Raw genomic sequence first — 23,672 nt, 5'->3', positions numbered from 1 at the left:
AAAGTCGAATTTCGGATTCTGATAAGTCACTGCTGATTTTGGCAATTCTCGACTTTAATAAATCACATAAATTGTTTTTGTCTATCACGGATGGAATCAGCAGATTTTCTGGGATTTTTTTTTCATGTATCAATTCATGGTAAATAACTACTTACAATTCATACATCATGCTCCTGCCATGCAAAATCAAATTGTTTGGGTTGGGCTCATAAACAGATTGACATCAGAATTGATTGAGTTTGTTTGTGAAGATTCTAGATCTAACATCGCACCTAGATATTAGCACAAGCTAATTTAATTTGATTTAAGAATAAGTTATTTGCCCAGGCTAAAAAGGTGTTTTATTTTAATAATTTTAAACATGTCGTTATTTCAGCAAAAGATCAAGCATCTATAAGATCTGCTTAATCAAAAATGTTTAGAAAGATGTTATGATTGACAGCTTGGGGTGTTAATTGGATTATGATGATTGAGATACTATAATTTTAATCTGACAAATGTTTTTGTCTACTTTTATCTTGTTTTGATTTAATTGTAGCCCATTGCTTGAGAAGATGAAAAAGAGAAGGGCTGCAATGGAGGTACGGTTATATCGGCTTGTACTTCATGGCTGAATGCCGTGTAGACTACAACCCCAGTGTTAAACGATAAATGACAACCCAACCCCTAACCCTTACCTTAGCTAGGCTTAGCGTTGTCACTTACACAGGGCTGTCATCTATATGAAATTCAGTCATGAAGCATATACCGACAGACATTTAAAACATAGACCAGTTCATTTCTTCCAGAAAGCGAAACCAGTTCATCCATAACCAAAGTCATATCGACCACAAATTTAATAAAGGTCTTAACTGGCTAATAACACACTCATAACTGTTCCAGCAACTTGGCAATAATTTGTAGGGTTTTGTACCACCAGCATGTCATGATTATGTGACTTGTTTCGCTCTATATATAACGATATACCAAGTTTAATCCAAGGCTGCTGTTTGGCTATATCACTGCTACTACCTGTGTTACTGGAATTGCATAGGAATAAATTATGCAGCTGATGGTTGTAATAGGATTGTGTAGCCCCCAGGCCTAATGTAGTGCCATTGATATCAATCCATTGATTTTTTTCACAGGCAACAATTATGTCAGAGGGGGGATCATACCAGAGTGACGCAGAGAACACAATGCAACCAACCAATATACAGACCTTGGTAAGGTTAGAGATATGTGTGACGCAGAGAACACAATGCAACCAACCAATATACAGACCTTGGTAAGGTTAGAGATGTGTGTGATATAGAGAACACAGTGCAACCAACCAATATCCAGACCTTGGTAAGGTTAGAGATATGTGTGATACAGAGAACACAATGCAACCAACCAATATACAGACCTTGGTAAGGCTAGAGATATGTGTGATATAGAGAAAACAGTGCAACCAACCAATATACAGACCTTGGTAAGGTTAGAGATATGTGTGACACAGAGAACAATGCAACCAACCAATATCCAGACCTTGGTAAGGTTAGAGATATGTGTGATATAGAGAACACAGTGCAACCAACCAATATCCAGACCTTGGTAAGGTTAGAGATATGTGTGATATAGAGAACACAGTGCAACCAACCAATATCCAGACCTTGGAAAGGTTAGAGATATGTGTGATGCAGAGAACACAATGCAACCAACCAATATACAGACCTTGGTAAGGTTAGAGATGTGTGTGACGCAGAGAACACAATGCAACCAACCAATATACAGACCTTGGTAAGGTTAGAGATGTGTGTGATACAGAGAACACAATGCAACCAACCAATATACAGACCTTGGTAAGGTTAGAGATATGTGTGATACAGAGAACACAATGCAACCAACCAATATACAGACCTTGGTAAGGTTAGAGATATGTGTGATGCCCCTGGCATCATACATCAATTACCCTATATGAGGGTAACTGATTATCTAATGGTACCAGACGCATTACAAGGGAATCAATATACCCCAAAATTGCTTTAAAACGGTGCACAAAATACACTTTTATAGCACCGTTTATAGCAACTTATTACATGAACACAGACCCAAGTAACAGCTTGTACTGACTGCTTATATAATGTAACACAGACCTAAGTCACAGCTTGTACTGACTGCTTATATAATGTAACACAGACCCAAGTAACAGCTTGTACTGACTGCTGATATATTGTAACACAGACCCAAGTCACAGCTTGTACTGACTGTTTATATATTGTAACACAGACCTAAGCCACGGCTTGTACTGACTGCTGATATATTGTAACACAGACCCAGTCACGGCTTGATGGTAGTGTGACTGACATCCAGACACTCAGCCCGGCTGCACCAGACACCATGGTTGAGGTATGTAATTTGAACCATTGACTCCTCTCAACTTGCCCATACTTGCCATGAGTAGTACTAGCATGTGCTTTCTATGTACTGGGCATCATCAGGGTCGTTAAGGGTTTTTTCGTGGAACGAGATCTGGACATTTTTCACTGTTGAGAAACTTGAAATCATACATTGACGTCTGTGAAATGTGATTTAACCATGTCAGGCCATTTTTTAGTCTTTAAAACGCGAAAAAGCCTATTTTTGCCCAGTCCATGAAATGTGTGAATTATGATCATTTTTTCTAGTCCATTGAGGATTTACATCAAGGAGATGACATGTGACCCATGCACCCCTTTACCAGCCTGCATCATCTATTATGATCATGTTTTGTAGTCCATTGAGGATTTACATCAAGAAGATGCCATGTGACCCATACACCCCTTTACCAGCCTGCATCATCTATTATTATCATGTTTTGTAGTCCATTGAGGATTTACATCAAGGAGATGACATGTGACCCATACACCCCTTTACCAGCCTGCACCATCTATTATTATCATGTTTTGTAGTCCATTGAGGATTTACATCAAGGAGATGCCACGTGATCCATACCCCCCTTTACCAGCCTGCATCATCTATTATGATCATTTTTTGTAGTCCATTGAGGATTTACATCAAGGAGATGACATGTGACCCATACACCCCTTTACCAGCCTGCACCATCTATTATGATCATTTTTTGTAGTCCATTGAGGATTTACATCAAGGAGATGACATGTGACCCATACACCCCTTTACCAGCCTGCATCATCTATTATGATCATGTTTTGTAGTCCATTGAGGATTTACATCAAGGAGATGACATGTGACCCATACACCCCTTTACCAGCCTGCATCATCTATTATGATCATGTTTTGTAGTCCATTGAGGATTTACATCAAGGAGATGACATGTGACCCATACACCCCTTTACCAGCCTGCATCATCTATTATGATCATGTTTTGTAGTCCATTGAGGATTTACATCAAGGAGATGCTATGTGACCCATGCACCCCTTTACCAGCCTGCATCATCTATTATGATCATATTTTGTAGTCCATTGAGGATTTACATCAAGGAGATGACATGATGGAGGACTTAAAGACACGAAGACAGCAAAGGAGAGAAGAGGTATTCGGCCTGTCTGTCTGCCAACTCAACTCCCCCATCGTCCCATCTCTGTCTTCCAAGGGGATCTAGCTTTCCCCTGAACAGGGAGCCTGGCTCTGTGACAATAGGGACTTTAAGGCTAGTAGTACAGCGACAGTGGAAAACAATTGAATTAATTTGAGAATTGAAAGGCTGCACGTTAAAATGCGTTTTTTCTGATAGATTTCCAACTGTTCTCCACCAAAACACAACCTGAAATTCCAAGTTTTACGGTCTGGCGAGTACGTGGCTGGTTGGAGTATAAATTCACTTTTCTCTGTTTCCTATCCTAGAAAGCAGCTAACGGTTAATTTCTTCTAGTCCCTGATTATAAAGTCTCGGTAACTTTATCGAAACTATCGTGGCATTTGTTGCCAAGCGTTAAAGTGTTATCTCGGTCAATCCATCCTAGCCATAGCCGTTGTCGCATCTTAAAGTCCCTAATAGGGTGAGGGCTGTTATTTGCTTCATTACATGGCTTCCTGAATCACACAGATACACATTTATAGAGAAGGCACTAAATAAAAGTGTCTTTGCATCCCAAAGAAGGAAATAAAATACAGTAGATACTGTCTTGTTTTATGCCATCTTTGGGCCAGTATGAGTGATGCGACCAAGGGTAATAATGTATGTTTTTGGATATATACGTTTTCTTGGCAGCCCAAGAAGAGGGGGGAGGGGGGTGGATGTCCTAAACCCTCTCCCCATATTGTCTGCAGTCAATCATCCTCCCATTTCTCTGTCTATCAGTTTGCTCTTTCACACTCTCAAATCTGTTTCTAGTTGTCCCGTACACTAGACCCTAGTGGTTCTGCTGGAGCATGGGGGGACCAAGTACAGAGTCTTGGGGAACCCTCTTCAACTTCTCAAGGTATAGCAAAGATTCCTACAGCATATAATGCATTTCCCTCAATTTTTGCCAAAAATATTGTATCAATATTTTATCAAGTTTACAGCCTTGCATGTCTTAAAAAGGGTGTACACTATATGTCAGGATTGATCTTTGGTGTTTTCATATGTGAATCCATCAAAAGTTTGATTTTAATGTTTTGCCAGGCCCTGGGCCACGCCTTCAACAGATGATGGAATCTGGTCCCAACAGACTGTCTGCCCCTGCCCCTGGCGAAAGCATGAGTTTAAATGCATCCATCAGAGAGCGGGTCAGAAGCAAAGTCAGGGGGAGACAGGTGAGGGTGGGGCATTACCATCTGCCAATTGGCAGTTTTCATAATCAGTGTTTGTAGCATTTTATGGTTTTGAGTTACTGATACTGAATTCGTTTTTTACAGGCAAGGCCTGGTCTATCTGAGGTATGTGCAATTTGATTGTTACATCATACATTAGAACAATCTGATTTGAAAATATCATTCTATTAAACAAGACACAGTACTTATACAGAAATAGGCAAAGATGCACGAACAATCAAATGATAATAAAAAACGGTTGATGAATAACAGATTACTCACCTTACAAGACGAATACTAGAACAGCTGTTAGAGCCAATTGGTGTGGGCCAATAACTATTATGAAAAGATTCTTGTGGAAAATTAGCATTGTGTGCTTTATTAAATATTTTATTTGAACAACTTTTCGTTAATAATTATACCTAGTGCACACTAGCAACATAACAATATAACGACATGGGCATGCACACTATGTTTAGCCCAACATAACGAGATGGACATAATGACACAAAAAATATGTTTTTCTCTTATGTTGTTATGTCCATGTTGTTATGTTAAAGATAAGAGTGTGTGCGCCCATGTCTTTATGTCAATATGTCGCTAGTGTGCACTAGGCATGATATTACACAATTATCTTTCCCATTCCATATTAACAGCGCAACCAGTAAAACCGTGAACACCTAAGATGTGTGGAATGTTTATTGTGTTCTGATGAATCAGACACAGAGACATGTTGAGACATATTTCCAGCTGACCGTTAGTGTAAATCGCAAGTAAATTGGTCGGAACAAATATTATGTAATACAGTATTTCTGGTGTTCAAGGTTTTACTAGTTGCGCTGTAAAACTATTAGTTTCCCCATGCTAACTGTGTCTATCTGTTATACAGACTGTCCCTGAGAGGAGGTTGAGAGGCCTTAGAGACAGACCTCTGCCTACTAGATTTGATGAGGCAGGGGTAAGCAAGTCCTTAGAAAGTCCAGATTTCTGTTTAAAAGTGCAGTTCGTGTTTTGTTCATTGTCAGGGGCGGATCCAGGATTTCAAAATGGGGTGTGGATAATGGCCAGATAGACTGATCCAGTGGTTCTTGGTAAATCACATAGATCTAACAATACTTCACACTGAATTGGATTTGTCGCTTCCGCAAAGTCAAGCAGGCGAAGGCACATGGACAGTCAGGAGGACAGTACCTCCTGCCCTCACAAATTTATTTTCTTCAAACAAAGTGACTTTTTTTTACTAAAAGGGGGGGGAGATATCCACCCAGTCCACCTCCCTGTGTCCGCCCCTGATTGTGTACAGTGTACGTTGTGAGAATCCTGTCTTATACGTTTGTAGTGTGAACAGCATTGCTGTTGTCATGGTTTGTGCTATTATATTTAGCTAAAATCTAGCTAGGATGTCAAATCTATACACCAACATTCACGTTGAGTACTGGCAGTCAACTCTGCTGATTCTTGGTGGAGTCAGCCATAAAAGTTTTTTTGATTGTTTTTATTCTTGTTCAAAATTACAGCTATTTTAGTTCTTCTATATAACATTGTTTACGATGCTCAACACCTTTTGCAGTTAGTATCTTTATTTTCTTTATTTTGTTCTTCAACTGATGCTAACTCCACCTTTCCTCTTCCTTCTTGAACCCTGACACCCAAATTATGTCACCAGACTTTCTTTATGCACTGCTTAAGTTAGGCTGGCCAAAACTACACACTGTTGTACTTTGTTGTTGTATGTTTACTGGTGTGGTTAAGTCTGATGCCTTTTGTGCCTTGTTACTTAACGTTTATGGCATTGTTACTCTATCTTGCCTTCGTTGAGTTACATCTGTTGTCTTTTGTACTTTGTTACTGTATGTTCACTTTTGTTTTCACTCCATCTTGCCTTGATATTGAGTTGCATCTGTTTGCTTTTAGCTGTCCCCTGCTAAGGCAGCTGACATAGAAGAGGACCCTCAGTTGATGGATAGCATTGCTAGTGTGAACAGATGGAGAAAAATGGCCAAGATGTCACGGCACAGGGCTAACGTAAGTGTCAGAGAAGGACATACAGAAAAGGTTCCTATTAATTTCATTGTTAATACTGTACGTCCTATGTGATCGCACAAGGAACATTTGTACAGCAGAACTGCACTGGGCCTCGAAGTATTGGAGGGTGCAGTGGACACGATACAGAAACATTAAGAAATTATTATAAGTCTTGCCCCAACTGGTCATAATATAGGGATAGGGTTTAGGACATCATCCCCCCCCCCTTTACCTGGGGGGGGGGCACGTGCATTTATTGCTCCACAAAAATAAAAATAAAAACGATGTTCATTTAAAAGAACAGGGGGACGTGAGGCACATAGGGGCTTGGGGCTATCTCTGGCCATGGCAATTGGATTTTTCTTGGAAAAAGAAAATTGAGGTATATTCTTACTCTTCAAACATCAACACCCTGCATACAGTGCCTCTGCTACATTTCATCTGATGGTTTCTTCTATCTAGTTGTGCACTGGATATTGTGTAACCAGTGATGAATGTCATGTTATTATAGGGGATGCCCTCTGCTGAGGAAGCATACAACTTTTTTACTGGTCGCATGGACACAGAGGAAGAAGAGCAAAAAGTCACCTCAGATGACCAGGTATGGCAGCAAGACTTTAGAAAACACACAGTCAAGGTCTACTTCCAATCATGTGTGTCTAATGTGCTTGCAGCGGGACCCAGACCTTGGTGGAGGTCCTGCCGTATTCTGGGGCAAGCCGCCATACACCCCCCAGGCGAAGAGGCTGGAGTATGAAAACAAGGCTTATTACATGCCAAGCATGAAACCAGGTTGGCAAACTACTGTAATATATCAATACAACTGTTACAGTGCGACCAGTTAGATAAAACAACACTACTAAGTACTGGTTTTGTTTTTCCAGTCCCATTCCAGGACAAAGTTCCTGAAGGCCAGCAGCCCCGGGATCTTGAGGAGGAAGGGTTCTATGTTGGCAAGCCTCCCCCTGTAGCCTACAGCAACCTGAATATCATGGAGGATCGCATCCTACACTCCGATGAGGTACTGTGTTGTGTTGATTAGTGAAATAGATTTTGGTGAGGAAGGGTTCTATGTTGGCAAGCCTCCCCCTGTAGCCTACAGCAACCTGAATATCATGGGGGATCGCATCCTCCACTCCGATGAGGTACTGTGTTGTGTTGATTAGTGAAATAGATTTTGGTGATTTTTGCATATGCAGATACTAACAAATACCTTTTTTCGATTCCAAAATGTGTTGCTATCATTGTAGAGTTAACCGTTGCAGCAGTGACATCAACATAACTTACAGACAATATATCCTGCTTGCTTGATGGTTTATTTTTTTAACATTTTCACTTTTTTGTCGGCAATAAAACTCCATCTCACAATGTTGAACCAAGTTCTTTATTTTATTCTTTACCCCTATTCCTAAGTCATATATTTATTTTAATACCTAACCCTCTGTTCTTCACAGCAAAAGAGTTTGTGGTTTGCTGAAGATGGTCACTTAAGACGCCTGGCAAGCCCCTTGAAGGAGAAAGCAACAAGACCCCCTCCCGTGGTAGCCCCTGAGGACCTAGACCCACTGTTACAAACACAATGGCGCAAGGTACTATATGTTAAGGGTGATCCTACAAACACAATGGCGCAAGGTACTATATGTCAAGGGTGATCCTACAAACCCAATGGCGCAAGGTACTATATGTCAAGGGTGATCCTACAAACACAATGGCGCAAGGTACTATATGTCAAGGGTGATCCTACAAACACAATGGCGCAAGGTACTATATGTCAAGGGTGATCCTACAAACACAATGGCGCAAGGTACTATATGTCAAGGGTGATCCTACAAACACAATTGCGCAAGGTACTATATGTCAAGGGTGATACTACAAACACAATGGCGCAAGGTACTATATGTGAAGGGTGATCCTACAAACACAATGGCGCAAGGTACTATATGTCAAGGGTGATCCTACAAACACAATAACGCAAGGTACTATATGTCAAGGGTGATCCTACAAACACAATGGCGCAAGGTACTATATGTCAAGGGTGATCCTACAAACACAATGGCGCAAGGTACTATATGTCAAGGGTGATCCTACAAACACAATGGCGCAAGGTACTATATGTCAAGGGTGATCCTACAAACACAATGGCGCAAGGTACTATATGTCAAGGGTGATCCTACAAACACAATAACGCAAGGTACTATATGTCAAGGGTGATCCTACAAACACAATGGCGCAAGGTACTATATGTTAAGGGTGATCCTACAAACACAATGGCGCAAGGTACTATATGTTAAGGGTGATCCTACAAACACAATGGCGCAAGGTACTATATGTTAAGGGTGATCCTACAAACACAATGGCGCAAGGTACTATATGTTAAGGGTGATCCTACAAACACAATGGCGCAAGGTACTATATGTCAAGGGTGATCCTACAAACACAATGGCGCAAGGTACTATATGTTAAGGGTGATCCTACAAACACAATGGCGCAAGGTACTATATGTTAAGGGTGATCCTACAAACACAATGGGGCAAGGTACTATATGTCAAGGGTGATCCTACAAACACAATGGCGCAAGGTACTAAATGTCAAGGGTGATCCTACAAACACAATTGCGCAAGGTACTATATGTCAAGGGTGATACTACAAACACAATGGCGCAAGGTACTATATGTCAAGGGTGATCCTACAAACACAATGGCGCAAGGTACTATATGTCAAGGGTGATACTACAAACACAATGGCGCAAGGTACTATATGTCAAGGGTGATCCTACAAACACAATGGCGCAAGGTACTATATGTCAAGGGTGATCCTACAAACACAATGATGGCGCAAGGTACTATATGTCAAGGGTGATCCTATAAACCCAATGGCGCAAGGTACTATATGTCAAGGGTGATCCTACAAACACAATAACGCAAGGTACTATATGTCAAGGGTGACCCTACAAACACAATAACGCAAGGTACTATATGTCAAGGGTGACCCTACAAACACAATGGCGCAAGGTACTAAATGTCAAGGGTGATCCTACAAACCCAATGGTTGTTAGGTCAAGGTTAGGCAAAAGCCACATTCGAATGCAGGAACTCCAGACAGTGCGATGCAGTGTAACTTTGTTGTCATATATTTTCTTACAGGCCCATACAGAACCCTTTGATGCACGCTACATCGACTCCTCTGGTAAGTCACCAAGTGACGTGGTTGTGTCCAGGAAAAGTCAAATTCCATCTAAAATGTTGCAATTTGCATAAACCTAGTATCGAAGCTATCCCACCTCCTTCGGCTAAGGTCCTTAAAGTTCCTGTGCTTAACTGCCCCGTCCAAGCCATCCTTTCTTCGCTAAAGGACCTTTGGTAGTATGTAAGTCTTTCTATAGGTTCACAAGACTCAATCTGAATACTTAGTTTCTACATCTGAAAGTACACACACAAGCTAACCTGACTTACAGGATAACTGCATGAATCTCATATGTAGGTTTTCCTGAGGGTCATTACCAACTAGATGTGGATGTTTCCACCCTTACCTTCACCCACCACCCCCTGTTCAGTGCCGAGCATGTCCTGTCATCACGCCTACAGCAGCTCTACCTTCAGTACTGCCAGAGACGCAAGAAAGCTATGTCTGCCCACCTAGCGGACAAGGTCTGTACCTAGTGCTAACACTATGGATTTAAAACACTTGTTTAGGGTAAATAAGAATAGTTTATTATATAGAAACTTAAACTTTAAATTTACTATGATAACAACAAGAAAAGCAACTACAACAAAACATTCCTTCTCCTAAGAATACACACAAGTCTTTAACAGGAGATGCACTTCAGAGACTCCACGCAACCCTTCAGTCCTACACCACTGACCTTATTACTCTATAATGACATGCTTGTTTTGTTTTTCTCCCTCAGTTGACGGCATTGAAAATCGCCCTCGGACAGCTACAAGAAGCAGCCACGGTATGATCACATTAGTATCTAAAAAGTCTTTCCTGTGAGTATATTATGTTATTTTGTGTAACTTGACAAACGCTTTATTGTTGGAGTGATTTCTGTTAATGGATGGCGCCATTGCGTGAAACTCTTCTGTAAAGTGAAGTACTTCTGAAGTGCCTATACAGCGTTCTCTGTGGGTGTATTATTCATTCAAATAAATAAGTGGTATTGTGTGTATAGGGTATGCAGTAGGCCAGAGATGCGGTCTACATTGTGAGAACGAAATGTAAAGTTATGTGCATAGCATGTGCATTTGTTGTTTTTACAGTAATGATCTCATTGTGAATTCAGGCGTAGTGTGGGGCACAACTCGGAGGAAGTAGGGGGGGGACAAATATAGAGAACATGGCTTAGGGAGCATTTATGGATTTGGGCTTCCATACATCCCTTAATAAATACCAGTACCGGATCTGCTACTGTCGACCAGCTATGACCCATACAGTATCTATTTACTTGCAGAGGAAAAGTATGAAAAATCGTACAACTGCTGGAGATACAGAAAAGAGGATACGAGAATATCGCAAGCAAATCATGTAAGAGAACCAATGTTTATCCTAGAATATTTATTTTTAACAGGCGGAAGTTTTGGTAAATGTTGGTAAATATTTGTTCTTATCGCATAAAGTGATCTTGGAAATTGATCGGTACTTAACCGTCCTCCTGTCCCTCTTCTCTTGTAGTGAGACGCGGCATCTGAGAGATGTGGAAGATCACAGTGATAGGACACTCTTACAGCATATTTTACAGTATGTGTTGAGCCATCAACTTAATGTCCTGGGTCAATAAGGCGAGGGCGGGATATAAAAATACGGGGTCTTTGCAAGATTTGGCTTCTGGGTTGGCTTTAGTGTTCCGTTTCGATGCCATTTATAAGTTCCAGGAAAAGCAGTTTGAATTTTTTGCCTCCAAACTGTGCCAAGTGTGAGATTTCCCTCCCCTGCTTAACACATTTTGGTCTAGAAAACACTTCATAACACATTTGGGACTGGAAACACTTAATGACACATTTAGGACTGCAAAAACTTAATAACACATTAAGGACCGGAAAATCGCAGACTGGACATGGCTTCTCAATACCGGCAGCCACTTGATATACATAGGTATGAAATACAATATTTGATTAACTTATAATTAGGGACTAATAAAAGTTCCGTTGTATCTGACGATTGGTTCTTGAATGATATCATTTCATGGGGTAAAAGTCTGAAGATGATTTGTTTGGTATACAAGGTACTGATGTGTGTCCTAATTCATTTCAGGTGTTGGCGGGATATTAAAGCATTACGAGAAAGACAGGGGTACACTAATACAGCAATCAAACTTGTAGTTAGAAAGTAAGTATATGATTGTGAATAACATGGTTATGGGGTCTTCATGTGAGGAATTGTGATTGTGATGTGTGGTAATTGTGGTGATGATGATGGTGGTTATGGTAATGCAAATGGTAATGGTAATGTTGATCTTGGTGGAAATCGTGATGATGGTGGGAGTTAATGCCCTTATTTGAAAATATTTTTGCGATATTTGGAATGAATATGAACTGTATCCATTTACTGCATCCATCCTCGCAATTTCCAAAATATATATTCAGGAGCTCAGCCTTTAGGTAATAGCTGAATCTAAATAGTAGTGATGATGGTAATGGTTATGTTGTGCTGTCGTTCTCAGGGAAGATGTGAATCCAAGTGACGAAAATGAGCTTTACGAGGCTGACCTTCTAGAGGAACTACAAGAGAAAAGGTACCAGGCTCTCACAAACAAGCACCACATCCCCAGAATGTAAAGCATGCCAAACGTACCCTGAATAATGTACAGTATACCCCACAACCCTGAATGTACAGTATACCCCACATCCCCTGAATGTACAGTATACCCCACAACCCTGAATGTACAGTATACCCCACAACCCTGAATGTACAGTATACCCCACAACCCTGAATGTACAGTATACCCCACAACCCTGAATGTACAGGATACCCCACAACCCTGAATGTACAGTATATCTCACAACCCTGTATGTATATCCCACAACCCTGAATGTACAGTATACCCAACAACCCTGAATGTACAGTATACCCCACAACCCTATTCCTCACACCCCTTGAATATGCAGAAGGCACCAGGCCCCCTGAATGTATAGTATTTTCAGTGGTGATTTGATAACCTCGCCTCGATGCGTATGTTTATACACTTGACTTACAGAATGATGTTCAACCTTTGTCAGGGAGGATTATGAGTCAGAGTACGCCAAGCACATGGAGGAGTATGAAATAGCGCTCAAGGAATGGAAAAGAGAAATGAAGAAACGAGTAAGTTACGTCACAACTCTTGCACATTTTTGGTGATGCTACTATCACTTTGTCGTGGGGGTTGGGTCAAGTTAAGGTGCCATGCGGAACCCAAGTAAAATAGGTTCATGACGCTCCGTCACAGTCCACACATCTGCTTCAAACAATTCTCCCAATTCCGTCAATTGGTAAACTTTACATTCAAAAAACGCAGTAGAAAGCCAAGTCCATCTTCAGTGTCTTAACTCGGTATCACCAAAGCGGACATACTCACACTTCTCTCTTAACTCGTAAACTGCATAGCAGCATGTGGCAGCACAGTGCGGTTTGCAACTCTGCATTAGAGTCTGCTTATTCGGTCTCATTCCTTTCTCCTCTCTCTATCCTTTTGTCCAATGTAGCCTTTTTAAAACTCATTTCTACATAAATCTTGTTTTCTTTTCGATGTGTAAAGTTATTAGCTTTCACAATTTGTTTTCTTAAGAAAAAGCAGCGTCAGGAAGGTGAAGGTGATCAATCAGGCCTGATGGAGGGCGAAGGTAAGAACCTCAGCTTATTGATGTAACTCCATCGACACAAAAAGTCATACAATGTCATACAGGTGAAGGAAGGTGAAGGTGATCAATCAGGTCGATGGGGGGCGAAGGTAAGAACCTCAGCTTATTGATGTAACTTCATCGACACAAAAAGTCATACAATGTCATACAGGTGAAGGAAGGTGAAGGTGATCAATCAGGTCGATGGGGGGCGAAGGTAAGAACCTCAGCTTATCGATGTAACCGACTCGACACAAAAAGTCATACAGTGTCATACAGGTGAAGGAAGGAGAAGGTGATCAATCAGGCCTGATGGGGGGCGAAGGTAAGAACCTCAGCTTATTGATGTAACTCAATCCACACGCAAAGTCATACAATGTCATACAGCTTCAAAATAGAATTCTGGCCAGCAGGGGTATTTAGACAAGGTAACTAGCTAGTACTACAGATATTCTTAAGCGTGCAAGGTGTTGTCTTTTAAAACCGCTTATTCACTTAATAATGATATATAAATTCAGCTCAGCGACAAATAATGAACACAGGGTATGAGGGATGCTGCACATTCAGGGGGTATGGGGACATACTGTACTGTCAGGGGGTATGGGGACATACTGTACTGTCAGGGGGTGTGGGGACATACTGTACTGTCAGGGGGTGTGGGGACATACTGTACTGTCAGGGGGTGTGGGGACATACTGTACTGTCAGGGGGTGTGGGGACATACTGTACTGTCAGGGGGTGTGGGGACATACTGTACTGTCAGGGGGTGTGGGGACATACTGTACTGTCAGGGGGTATGGGGACATACTGTACTGTCAGGGGGTGTGGGGACATACTGTACTGTCAGGGGGTGTGGGGACATACTGTACTGTCAGGGGGTGTGGGGACATACTGTACTGTCAGGGGGTGTGGGGACATACTGTACTGTCAGGGGGTGTGGGGACATACTGTACTTTCAGGGGGTGTGACATACTATACATTCACTTGTAAAAAAGGCTATATCTCCATGTCTGACTATGTTGATGGCCTGTTGGCCTGTTGGCCATACTTGAGCACACAGCCGTGATTTTCTTTAGTGGAGCGTCCGCAAAAAGCACTGATTCCCATGTTAGCACGTATGGAGGATTTTATAAAATGATTATAAAACGTTGTTTCATGCAGCGCCTCCCAAGCCTGTTCGTCCTGCTGAATTCGACGAAGCAACTCAACTTGCAAAGATCCGCGAGAATGCTGCAAAGATGCGAAGAAGGCCAGGTATATTGTATGGCAGTAACTCGAGCCTTCAAGGAAGTCGACAGATCAGTTAAAGGAGAGCTCGAGTTATTGGGGGTCACTGTAATTGTTTTCGGCAAGTTGTACACAGAGAAGAAGACCTGGTATAATGAATGGAAAACGAGTTGAAATAGTGTGACGAGCAATACTGGATACAAAAGTAGATTTGGAAGAATCGTTACAGTAATTCATTGGTATCCCCTTGAGCTACAGCGTGTTTCTCGATGTATCTGAATTAAATATCGCTGTTTCTAGGTGAGCCCATCTTGATACCACAAGTGCAATACACCAGTAACATCACCCAGCCCGAGCAATGTCCCAGGTAACAACGAACCTATAGCTAACGTGATACTCCACAGTATACGCGCTGATATTTATTGTGTCTTTTTTATGTTGCTTATGTCATGGAAAAATGGAGCTCTGCGATGCGTGTTGTTTTGCATATAGAAGCAATGAAGACCCTCATATTACATGGCATATTGCTCAGTGATATTGCATTGCATGTATTTGGTCAACAGGGCTGAAGTGTTGCGCCGACAGGATGTCCAGCGCTGGTCAGCGTTCGTCAAAGTTTTGTTCAATGACAAAGAGGTCTCCAAGACATCTATCAAGTATGCCAATAAACATTGCACAGGTTTAGAGGGGGGATGGGGATAATACAGCCAGCTATGCAAAATTTACCTGAACCCCGTTACTGGAAAAGTTATACGTCTCAATCAGCATGTCAGTAAAATTATAGATTCTTAGGAAATAAGTGTTTACCAATAAAATATTCAAAGGGCTTTTGAATTATGAAGGCGTGTTGAGGTTTGTCTTTAGGTATGCATCGACTTGAGGATACAGAATACTCAAAATGGCAGTAACTTGAACCTTAAAGGAAGTAGACAGATTAGTTAAAGGGGAGTTCCAGTAATTGGGGGTCACTGTAATTGTTCTAGGCAAATTATTGAGAAGGGGAGTGGGAATCATCCGAGTTCAATTTATTGGGGGTGGAGGGGCACTGTTGTCCTCTTGTACTAGGCCGATTACTGAAAGCGGCTGTTGGATAAGTACTGATTGAGTGCGATACACGCCTTGCCTGTATTATACCGTTTGACAAGAGCACTTGCCCACCCTCTTTATCCAATCGTGATAAGTGTTCAGTCCTACAAACTACTACACTAATATAGAAAAACCTGGGTACCGTTACCACGACAGCATTCTTACGGTTAACTTTGGCTAACTTTTGATCATTAGCAGGCTCCTTTAAATTTTACCGACGAGCTTACGAGCCTGGCTTTACACCCATTTATTATTTATTTTTTTTGTTTTTGTTTGCTTATTGTAGGCGGCTGACGTCGGATTTCACTATCCATTATGGAGAGATTCACAACTTCCAGATCGTGGAATGGCCAGAAAGCATTAAGCTTCAGGTACATCACCTCTTGGAATGATAGCGCTCATCACTACAAATTTCTCTGATTTAATAAATTTTGTACCCGAACTGGGTGCCTACCGCTGTTGCACTTTTCACGTTCCCCTGATATTTGTTCTTTGGCGTGACCACCGCATCTCCATATTGATCAAGTGTTCCATTGTTCTGATCAAATGTTTTATTCATCACAGCTGTTCGAGAGTGGCGTGCCTAGCAAACTGCTGGCAGATATCTTCATTCCAGTACCGGAACTGAGTCGAGTCACAGGCCGTGCAGAAATGGAGTCGTATGAGTTCAGCAGCAATCACACCGTCTCCTACAAACACGAGGGTGTTGGCAGCGGTAAGATTTACGCGTGTGCGTCTGCGTATAGAGCTTCGTCAGCCGCCATTTTCTTATCTTGGTTCTTGTTGTTTGTGAAGATTGTTAGAATTATCTCATCTCATTTTTGCCCTTCAGGTCATGCCATCAATTTAAATGTCGCAAACAATACACAGGAAGTCCATCAAATAAACTCAGAAATCCTCCTTACTTCCGGCGGCCTCCTGACTAGTGTTGCCTGGGCACTAGACAATGAGGGACGGCCGATGGCTCCACCATCCTCGGCCGTTGGACTTGGTACTAGTTCCGGGGTTGCGCGGCGGTATGACGCCATGGCGGCCCTGGGGGCTGCTGGAATGGTAGATGTACAGAAGCTAGCTAAGTGGATAGGTGAGTAGCGCCCCTACTCTTTTAGTGGGGACAGAATTTACCCCAATTGTAAGGGGTATTGAAGAAGGCGAGAAGCGGCCATAGCAGTATAGTAAGGACCGAATTTGTCATCATTATAAAGGGGTTCTTTTCAGTGGGTAAGTAGTGCAACTGTGGTATGTAGTATAGCAGGGACGGAATTGGTTCATTTTCGGCGGTGGAGGTCTCTATAAATGTTTTAATTTTCCAGCTGAGTCTCATCTGGACCCCAACGACCCCGCCAATGCCGACATAATGAACATCTTAAAGGTATGGCTATGACAATTTTGATGGTAAATAGCCTTGCTTGAGAACGGCCTACTAATTTTTGGGTATTCATTGCAATACGATTGTTGTTGTTATTTCTTAGGTACTTAGATACAGACAACTTAGTGTATCCAAAATAAAAAATTGCATTCAAGTTAATGTAAAATGTTGCGCAAATGATCATGGCGAGACGTGATTACATGAATGACTGATTTTTTAAATTCACGAGTGTAGGTTAATGTATCAAACACTTTTGTTAGCATTAACTTTGGATGGTGAAATCCTGAAAGAGGGAATTTTTTAGAATATAGGATGTCATCCAGTTAGACCGGAAGTTAAAATAATTAAAGAAGGCCGATCACGCCGCAATTTTTGCTTCCGCTCCATGCCGAGTCACACAAAGGATCCATTTTTAACCGCTAATTCAAGCAAGTCACTGAAAAAGCTTCAATCAAATATCATTAATAAAGTATCAGACTTCAATCGTGGATGGTTATTTTGAAGTTTTCTTAATAAACCGTTGTATTTTCAATTATGAATAATGACATAGTAGAAGTTGATCTACATTCTTTAAGCACTTTTCTTTTTTCCAGATCGGTCACGTGGACGGTACGGAGGCGCCCAAGTACTTCCGCCTGAACCAGCTTGAAGGAGAGACGGAGTTCGTGACGCAAGATGAACTGGATCGATCCAGGCGCGTCAAGCTAATCAGTCTGCGGGACCAAGGGGTGAGAGAATCACAGTGCCAGCATGCGTGCTCCAAAACTTGGTGTTTCCGCAGAAATATTGTGCTGCATGTATCATGGAATGGCTTTCCAGTGGTTGTTTATAATGTTTATTGTGCATACATGTTTATTGTGTTATTAAGGTCCCGGAGTTCAAGAACTACAAGATGATCCCTGCTCGCGAGAGAGACATTCCTGCCAATGTATTTGAGGTGAGACAAGCCAACTTTGTCGAAGTGGATTTCTTTGCATATAAATTCTCAGTTTTCTTTCTTTCTTTGAAATATGCGTTTGTGTCTCCAGGCCTACGAAAAGCGTCAGCGTGGAGAACAGGCCGAGGAGGAGACCGAGGACGAGTTGTGTGCGCACCGCATGGCTGTCACGAAATTTCTGAACAAGGTCAGGGCCATGCCACATCAAATCATATATACCAAAACACAAAACTCCTAGTACGAAAACATTTCGACTCAAAGCGACTGTATTGGATTGTTCTTGGTTTTTGCCCCTACTGCTGACGACATGATCGCGCTCACGTAGCTTAACTATAGTCAGTGAACTTACATGTTAATTCGTTATTTCGACTGAGAGACACTGCTGAGAAAAGTTTCGCTAAGGTAATGATTTATGTTTGAGCGGGAGAAAATGCTTCTTGGATTAAGATAGAAATTAAGTAAAACAAAAAAATAGACTCAATAAAATTGGTGGTTTCTTGGTGTTACAGAGCACAAGCACCAAAAACACAATGGAACAAAAGCCAAAAACAAAGACTTTTAAATGAGACAATGAAATACAGTACAAAGGTCTTGAGCACCAAAAACAAAGACTTTAAAATGAGACAATGAAATAGAGTACAAAGGCCTTGAGCACCAAAAACAAAGACTTTAAAATGAGACAATGAAATAGAGTACAAAGGCCTTGAGCACCAAAAACAAAGACTTTAAAATGAGACAATGAAATAGAGTACAAAGGCCTTGAGCACCAAAAACAAAGACTTTAAAATGAGACAATGAAATAGAGTACAAAGGCCTTGAGCACCAAAAACAAAGACTTTAAAATGAGACAATGAAATAGAGTACAAAGGCCTTGAGCACCAAAAACAAAGACTTTAAAATGAGACAATGAAGTAGAGTACAAAGGCCTTGAGCACCAAAAACAAAGACTTTAAAATGAGACAATGAAGTAGAGTACAAAGGCCTTGAGCACCAAAAACAAAGACTTTAAAATGAGACAATGAAGTAGAGTACAAAGGCCTTGAGCACCAAAAACAAAGACTTTAAAATGAGACAATGAAATAGAGTACAAAGGCCTTGAGCACCAAAAACAAAGACTTTAAAATGAGACAATGAAGTAGAGTACAAAGGCCTTGAGCACCAAAAACAAAGACTTTAAAATGAGACAATGAAGTAGAGTACAAAGGCCTTGAGCACCAAAAACAAAGACTTTAAAATGAGACAATGAAGTAGAGTACAAAGGCCTTGAGCACCAAAAACAAAGACTTTAAAATGAGACAATGAAGTAGAGTACAAAGGCCTTGAGCACCAAAAACAAAGACTTTAAAATGAGACAATGAAGTAGAGTACAAAGGCCTTGAGCACCAAAAACAAAGACTTTAAAATGAGACAATGAACTAGAGTACAAAGGCCTTGAGCACCAAAAACAAAGACTTTAAAATGAGACAATGAAATAGAGTACAAAGGCCTTGAGCACCAAAAACAAAGACTTTAAAATGAGACAATGAAATAGAGTACAAAGGCCTTGAGCACCAAAATAGAAAGCAGGTGCACCTGTATCACCGGACTAGAACCACCACCCCACCACCCCACCACCCCACCACCCCACCACCCCACCACCCCACCACCCCACCACCCCACCACCCCAGCCTACGAATGCCCCACTAAGAAAAGTTATAAAATAAGTTCGATCACATAAACAGTCTTATTTTTTACTAAGGATTTTGTTTGCACATTTATCATTGAGTCAAATAGTATTGACTATGTTAGTGACTGCATCATGAACACGTCATTTCTTGTCCAAACGCGCGCATTTTTTCTAGTGGGCGTAGGTGATAGTCTTGCACTGAGAACACACATCGGCTATTCTAATGTTTCTATTAAACACGATTAATACAGCGTTGGGTTTGGTTCCTCTTCAGGTGCGCGAGGAGGTGACGCAGAGGTCGTTGGTGGCCAAGAGACAGATGGAACTCAGAGACATGATCATAGAAGATGAGGTCCCGGACATTCGGTAGGTAACCCCAGTTTCTTGGTCTTCCTGTGGATATGATCATAGAGGAGAAAGGTCCCAAACATTCGGTAAGTAACGTCATTTACTTGGTCTTCCTGTGGTGATGAACATATGGGAGGTCGTGGACATTGGGTATGTATGCTACTAATCTGCTGACCCCATTTCTTTGGTCTTACTGTGGGGGAGGAAAGGAGGGGGTCCCGGGCATTAGGTAGATATGGTACTGATCTTTTGGCGGAGATTGTGTAGGTATGCTGTTTAGAGGTTGACCCCAGTTTCCAGATCTTCCTGTGGCCAAGAGCTTTTCCCTTGCCAGCTGTGCAAGTAGTACATGTAGTACTGTATTATTTCACCACGCTTTGTCTTCATATCTGTCAGTTGTACATAAGTATACAGTGCAAAATTAACGCTAGATTGTGATGTTTCAGCAATTTTTGCGTTGGTATTGGTCAGCTGTTTTCGCCCAGGCGCCCCCTTAGACCAACGCGTAAGGAGCGTAAAGTCGTTGGTACTCAGAACTTGACCATCAGGGACGTCAAACTGCTGGTGAACATTGTGCGAGGACTGGACATACCAGTACGAAACAATGCCAGGAATGTGTAAGTGAATGATGGTATTCAGGACGATGATGATTATGATAATCTATCCATTCAGTCGTTCCTATCTTATATGTCTATCCATTCAGTCGTTCCTATCTTACATGTCGTTCTAATATATTCTGCCTGTCGTTTCAGTCGTTCAGCGCCTCGTGACAGCAGGTTCGGTGGAGGCCCTAGCACCGAGGGCGAGACCAGCCGTGCAAATGACTCCCCCGGAACCGCCATGGTACGCCCCTTCATCGAGGCCGTGTTTCAGGGGGAGTTCGCACGAACGTCTGTGGCGGGCGGACCTAATCCCAGTTGGAACGAGCAGCTTATCATACCATTCAGGTGGGAATTGTTCGTTTATTGCTATGCTCGGTTGACCACAAGAAGACAAAAAAAAAATGTTGGGAGACTACTCCAAACAGCTGCGCTCGGTAGACCACAAGAAGACCAAAACGGACTACTCACAAGCACTCCGAACAGCGCCATCATTTCCTGGTCAGCCCTTCCTCAGCAATACGAAAGTCAAGTAGTGATTTCGTTGGTCTGTCTGGTGATCATTTCGTGTTGTAAAAAATGTTTAATGAGAATAATAATGTTGACAAAGCCCGATAAAATAAGGAATACAAAATGGTGGCTGAGTAAGCCTTTTAAACTCATGTTCCATACTCTCTTATTATCTTCTAGGGCTCCAAAGGACGACTATTCACCGGAAAACCTTCAGACTGTTGATGATGTGCTTTTCCTAAACCTGTTTGACGAGAAAGTGTACGACATTCTACAGGTTTGTCAAACCGGCTAAAATCATATCCAGTTGCTCTTCTGTGTTGCCCGCCCAGAGCAAACGGTCTACCATCTATGTTATTTATACTCGTTCACATGGACCCATGGATAAAACATGGTTGTGTATCTAAGTCAATTCCGCGATTGTGTGTTTACGGAATTCCTTGGTTGTGTGTTTACGGCATTTCTCAGGTTGTGTGTTTACAATAATGCAATGTTTTTGTTTTTACAGCATTGCATGGTTGTGTGTTAACGGCATTTCACAGATTTTGTGTTTAGAGTAATGCCTTATTTTTGTGTTTACGGCATCCCAACTTTTCTTGGTTATGTTTACAACATTCCTTTTTTGATTTTGTTAGCGGTTGTGTGTTTACGGCATTCCTCGGTTGTGTGTTTACAGCATTTCTTTGTTTTGTTTACTACATTTCTTTGTTGTGTTTACAACTTTTCTTGGTTATGTTTACAACATTTCTTTGTTGATTTTGTTAATGGTTGTGTGTTTACGGCATTTCTCGGTTGTGTGTTTACAGCATTTCCGGTTGTGTGCTTATAGCATTTCCGGTTGTGTGTTTACAGGACGAGCGTCAGCGTGGTACAAGTGTGCATCAGCGCCTTGAGCGACACTGGCTAGGCAGCATTGAGATCCCCTTCTCTACCGTGTACTTCAATGGAAAGGTGTGACAGCTATGGCATCATGATCTTTTTCATCTTTTTTATGATTGCTTCTTTCCTGTTGAAAATTACAATCGCAAATCTGTTGGTTAGGAGTCAGTAGTTGTTATCTCTCTATGTAGGTGGACGGTACTTTTAGAGTGAACACGCCCTCAGTCCTACTCGGATATGAGTATCAGAAGCGTACCACAGGTCCTGGGACGAGTAGTCGCAGCGATACACTGCTGACCATGTTTGTTACTATTGAGCCGCCGCTACAACCCTCTCAGCCAATGGCAGAACGAGTAAGTGAAACTCCTCTTTGTTAAGGGTGACTCTAGGGTAGTGTTGAGACAACCTGCAAAACGCCATGCATACAGGAAATCACAGTTATCATGATAGTGTTGAAACTTTCAATAAAACTAGAAAATCTTACTTCACTTTCCACTACATTCCTATGCTGGACCAAAAAAACTATGTCCGATTATCTTAGATGTCATTAAGAAAATTGTATTTTTCCGTGTAGCACCAACTTGTCAGTTCGGTGGTCGTAACACGCTCAACTAAACGCATTTTTCTTTCTTTAGTTTGAGAGCAACGAGTCGGAGAAGCTGCTGCACAATGCTCAAATCTGGTTATCAGGACTCAAGAAGAAGTTCCCTAAGCGCGAATTCAAGGTAGGTTGTCAATGTCAAAGATAAGGGTGTACGAGGGTTTTTAAACCCTCGGTTACACAACCTTCCATAAGTCACGGTAAACCCATAGCTGTGATCCTCCCGCTATTTTCATCCATCGTTGTCTGCAAGCGTAATTTGTCTCAATTAATTTGTAATTTGTCGGTGATGGTAATTTCTTTATTCAAGCTCGTTGAGTTTAAGCTGTACCAATAATTAGGGTAATGGCATAACCCACCTTGTGAGCAAATATCACCAGCTTTCCGCTTCAGTCTATCTAGGAGCTGAATTTTATTGTTGTTTTTCTATATTCAAATCACAGAAGTTGGGAATAATAGGGTATAAACCACATTCTGGTTGCGATGCATTGTAGAAAGGTTTTCAATTTTCGGAGGAATAAATAGGGTTGAAAAGCACGCAGTCTGGTGCGACGAAAATATGGACAAATCCTTGAAATCCAGTCAAATCCTTACAACAAAAAAACTACCCACAAAACAACGCGACATGCGACTGGCGGATCGTGTGTATGACATAACAGCCATTCTTATACTTGATTGGTAGGCGCTCGCCACGGATCTAACCGGAAAGAAAGTCTTCATCACGCGGTATATTCGATCACAAAAACCACCCGAGGATCTGCTTGGACAATCGCAAAAAGAAATGGTACGTGTTCGATAAATCAACAATGATGACCTTGGTGTGTTTTTAATTAAAATCCACTTTACTTTAAAATCTTTTACTTTAATCCCTCGATATTGGCTAACGTGTCTTC

General features: G+C 41.6%; 1 protein-coding gene across 7 annotated transcripts in view; it reads left to right on the top strand.

Moving 5' to 3' along the window:
• The window catches only part of LOC116601445 (coiled-coil and C2 domain-containing protein 2A), a 31,739-nt gene that overhangs the window by 1,008 nt on the left and 7,059 nt on the right, over positions 1 to 23,672 (top strand). For 4 of the 7 annotated variants that reach the window (XM_048727393.1, XM_048727392.1, XM_048727391.1 and 1 more), the window contains exons 2-41: positions 539 to 581; positions 1,128 to 1,205; positions 2,296 to 2,370; positions 3,441 to 3,515; positions 4,317 to 4,404; positions 4,590 to 4,720; positions 4,823 to 4,843; positions 5,607 to 5,675; positions 6,632 to 6,742; positions 7,254 to 7,343; positions 7,417 to 7,534; positions 7,627 to 7,763; positions 8,197 to 8,331; positions 9,886 to 9,928; positions 10,223 to 10,389; positions 10,650 to 10,697; positions 11,193 to 11,266; positions 11,414 to 11,479; positions 11,993 to 12,067; positions 12,402 to 12,473; positions 12,958 to 13,042; positions 13,506 to 13,560; positions 14,719 to 14,811; positions 15,085 to 15,151; positions 15,348 to 15,440; positions 16,157 to 16,241; positions 16,435 to 16,585; positions 16,703 to 16,954; positions 17,184 to 17,242; positions 17,833 to 17,967; positions 18,108 to 18,176; positions 18,268 to 18,363; positions 20,117 to 20,208; positions 20,637 to 20,807; positions 20,943 to 21,137; positions 21,480 to 21,576; positions 22,152 to 22,250; positions 22,370 to 22,531; positions 22,814 to 22,903; positions 23,462 to 23,563. In XM_048727393.1, coding sequence (XP_048583350.1) covers positions 539 to 581; positions 1,128 to 1,205; positions 2,296 to 2,370; positions 3,441 to 3,515; positions 4,317 to 4,404; positions 4,590 to 4,720; positions 4,823 to 4,843; positions 5,607 to 5,675; positions 6,632 to 6,742; positions 7,254 to 7,343; positions 7,417 to 7,534; positions 7,627 to 7,763; positions 8,197 to 8,331; positions 9,886 to 9,928; positions 10,223 to 10,389; positions 10,650 to 10,697; positions 11,193 to 11,266; positions 11,414 to 11,479; positions 11,993 to 12,067; positions 12,402 to 12,473; positions 12,958 to 13,042; positions 13,506 to 13,560; positions 14,719 to 14,811; positions 15,085 to 15,151; positions 15,348 to 15,440; positions 16,157 to 16,241; positions 16,435 to 16,585; positions 16,703 to 16,954; positions 17,184 to 17,242; positions 17,833 to 17,967; positions 18,108 to 18,176; positions 18,268 to 18,363; positions 20,117 to 20,208; positions 20,637 to 20,807; positions 20,943 to 21,137; positions 21,480 to 21,576; positions 22,152 to 22,250; positions 22,370 to 22,531; positions 22,814 to 22,903; positions 23,462 to 23,563 — 3,964 coding nt within the window. Of the gene's footprint in view, positions 1 to 536; positions 582 to 1,127; positions 1,886 to 2,295; positions 2,371 to 3,440; positions 3,516 to 4,316; positions 4,405 to 4,589; positions 4,721 to 4,822; positions 4,844 to 5,439; positions 5,491 to 5,606; positions 5,676 to 6,631; positions 6,743 to 7,253; positions 7,344 to 7,416; positions 7,535 to 7,626; positions 7,764 to 8,196; positions 8,332 to 9,885; positions 9,929 to 10,222; positions 10,390 to 10,649; positions 10,698 to 11,192; positions 11,267 to 11,413; positions 11,480 to 11,992; positions 12,068 to 12,401; positions 12,474 to 12,957; positions 13,043 to 13,505; positions 13,561 to 14,718; positions 14,812 to 15,084; positions 15,152 to 15,347; positions 15,441 to 16,156; positions 16,242 to 16,434; positions 16,586 to 16,702; positions 16,955 to 17,183; positions 17,243 to 17,832; positions 17,968 to 18,107; positions 18,177 to 18,267; positions 18,364 to 20,116; positions 20,209 to 20,636; positions 20,808 to 20,942; positions 21,138 to 21,479; positions 21,577 to 22,151; positions 22,251 to 22,369; positions 22,532 to 22,813; positions 22,904 to 23,461; positions 23,564 to 23,672 lie in introns of those variants that run through there. The other 3 variants (XM_048727395.1, XM_048727394.1, XM_048727397.1) reach the window with 3 other exon arrangements.

This window comes from Nematostella vectensis, chromosome 5, assembly GCF_932526225.1.
Source record: "Nematostella vectensis chromosome 5, jaNemVect1.1, whole genome shotgun sequence".
Taxonomy (NCBI): domain Eukaryota; kingdom Metazoa; phylum Cnidaria; class Anthozoa; order Actiniaria; family Edwardsiidae; genus Nematostella; species Nematostella vectensis.
This window is presented reverse-complemented; position numbering and strand designations above follow the sequence as displayed.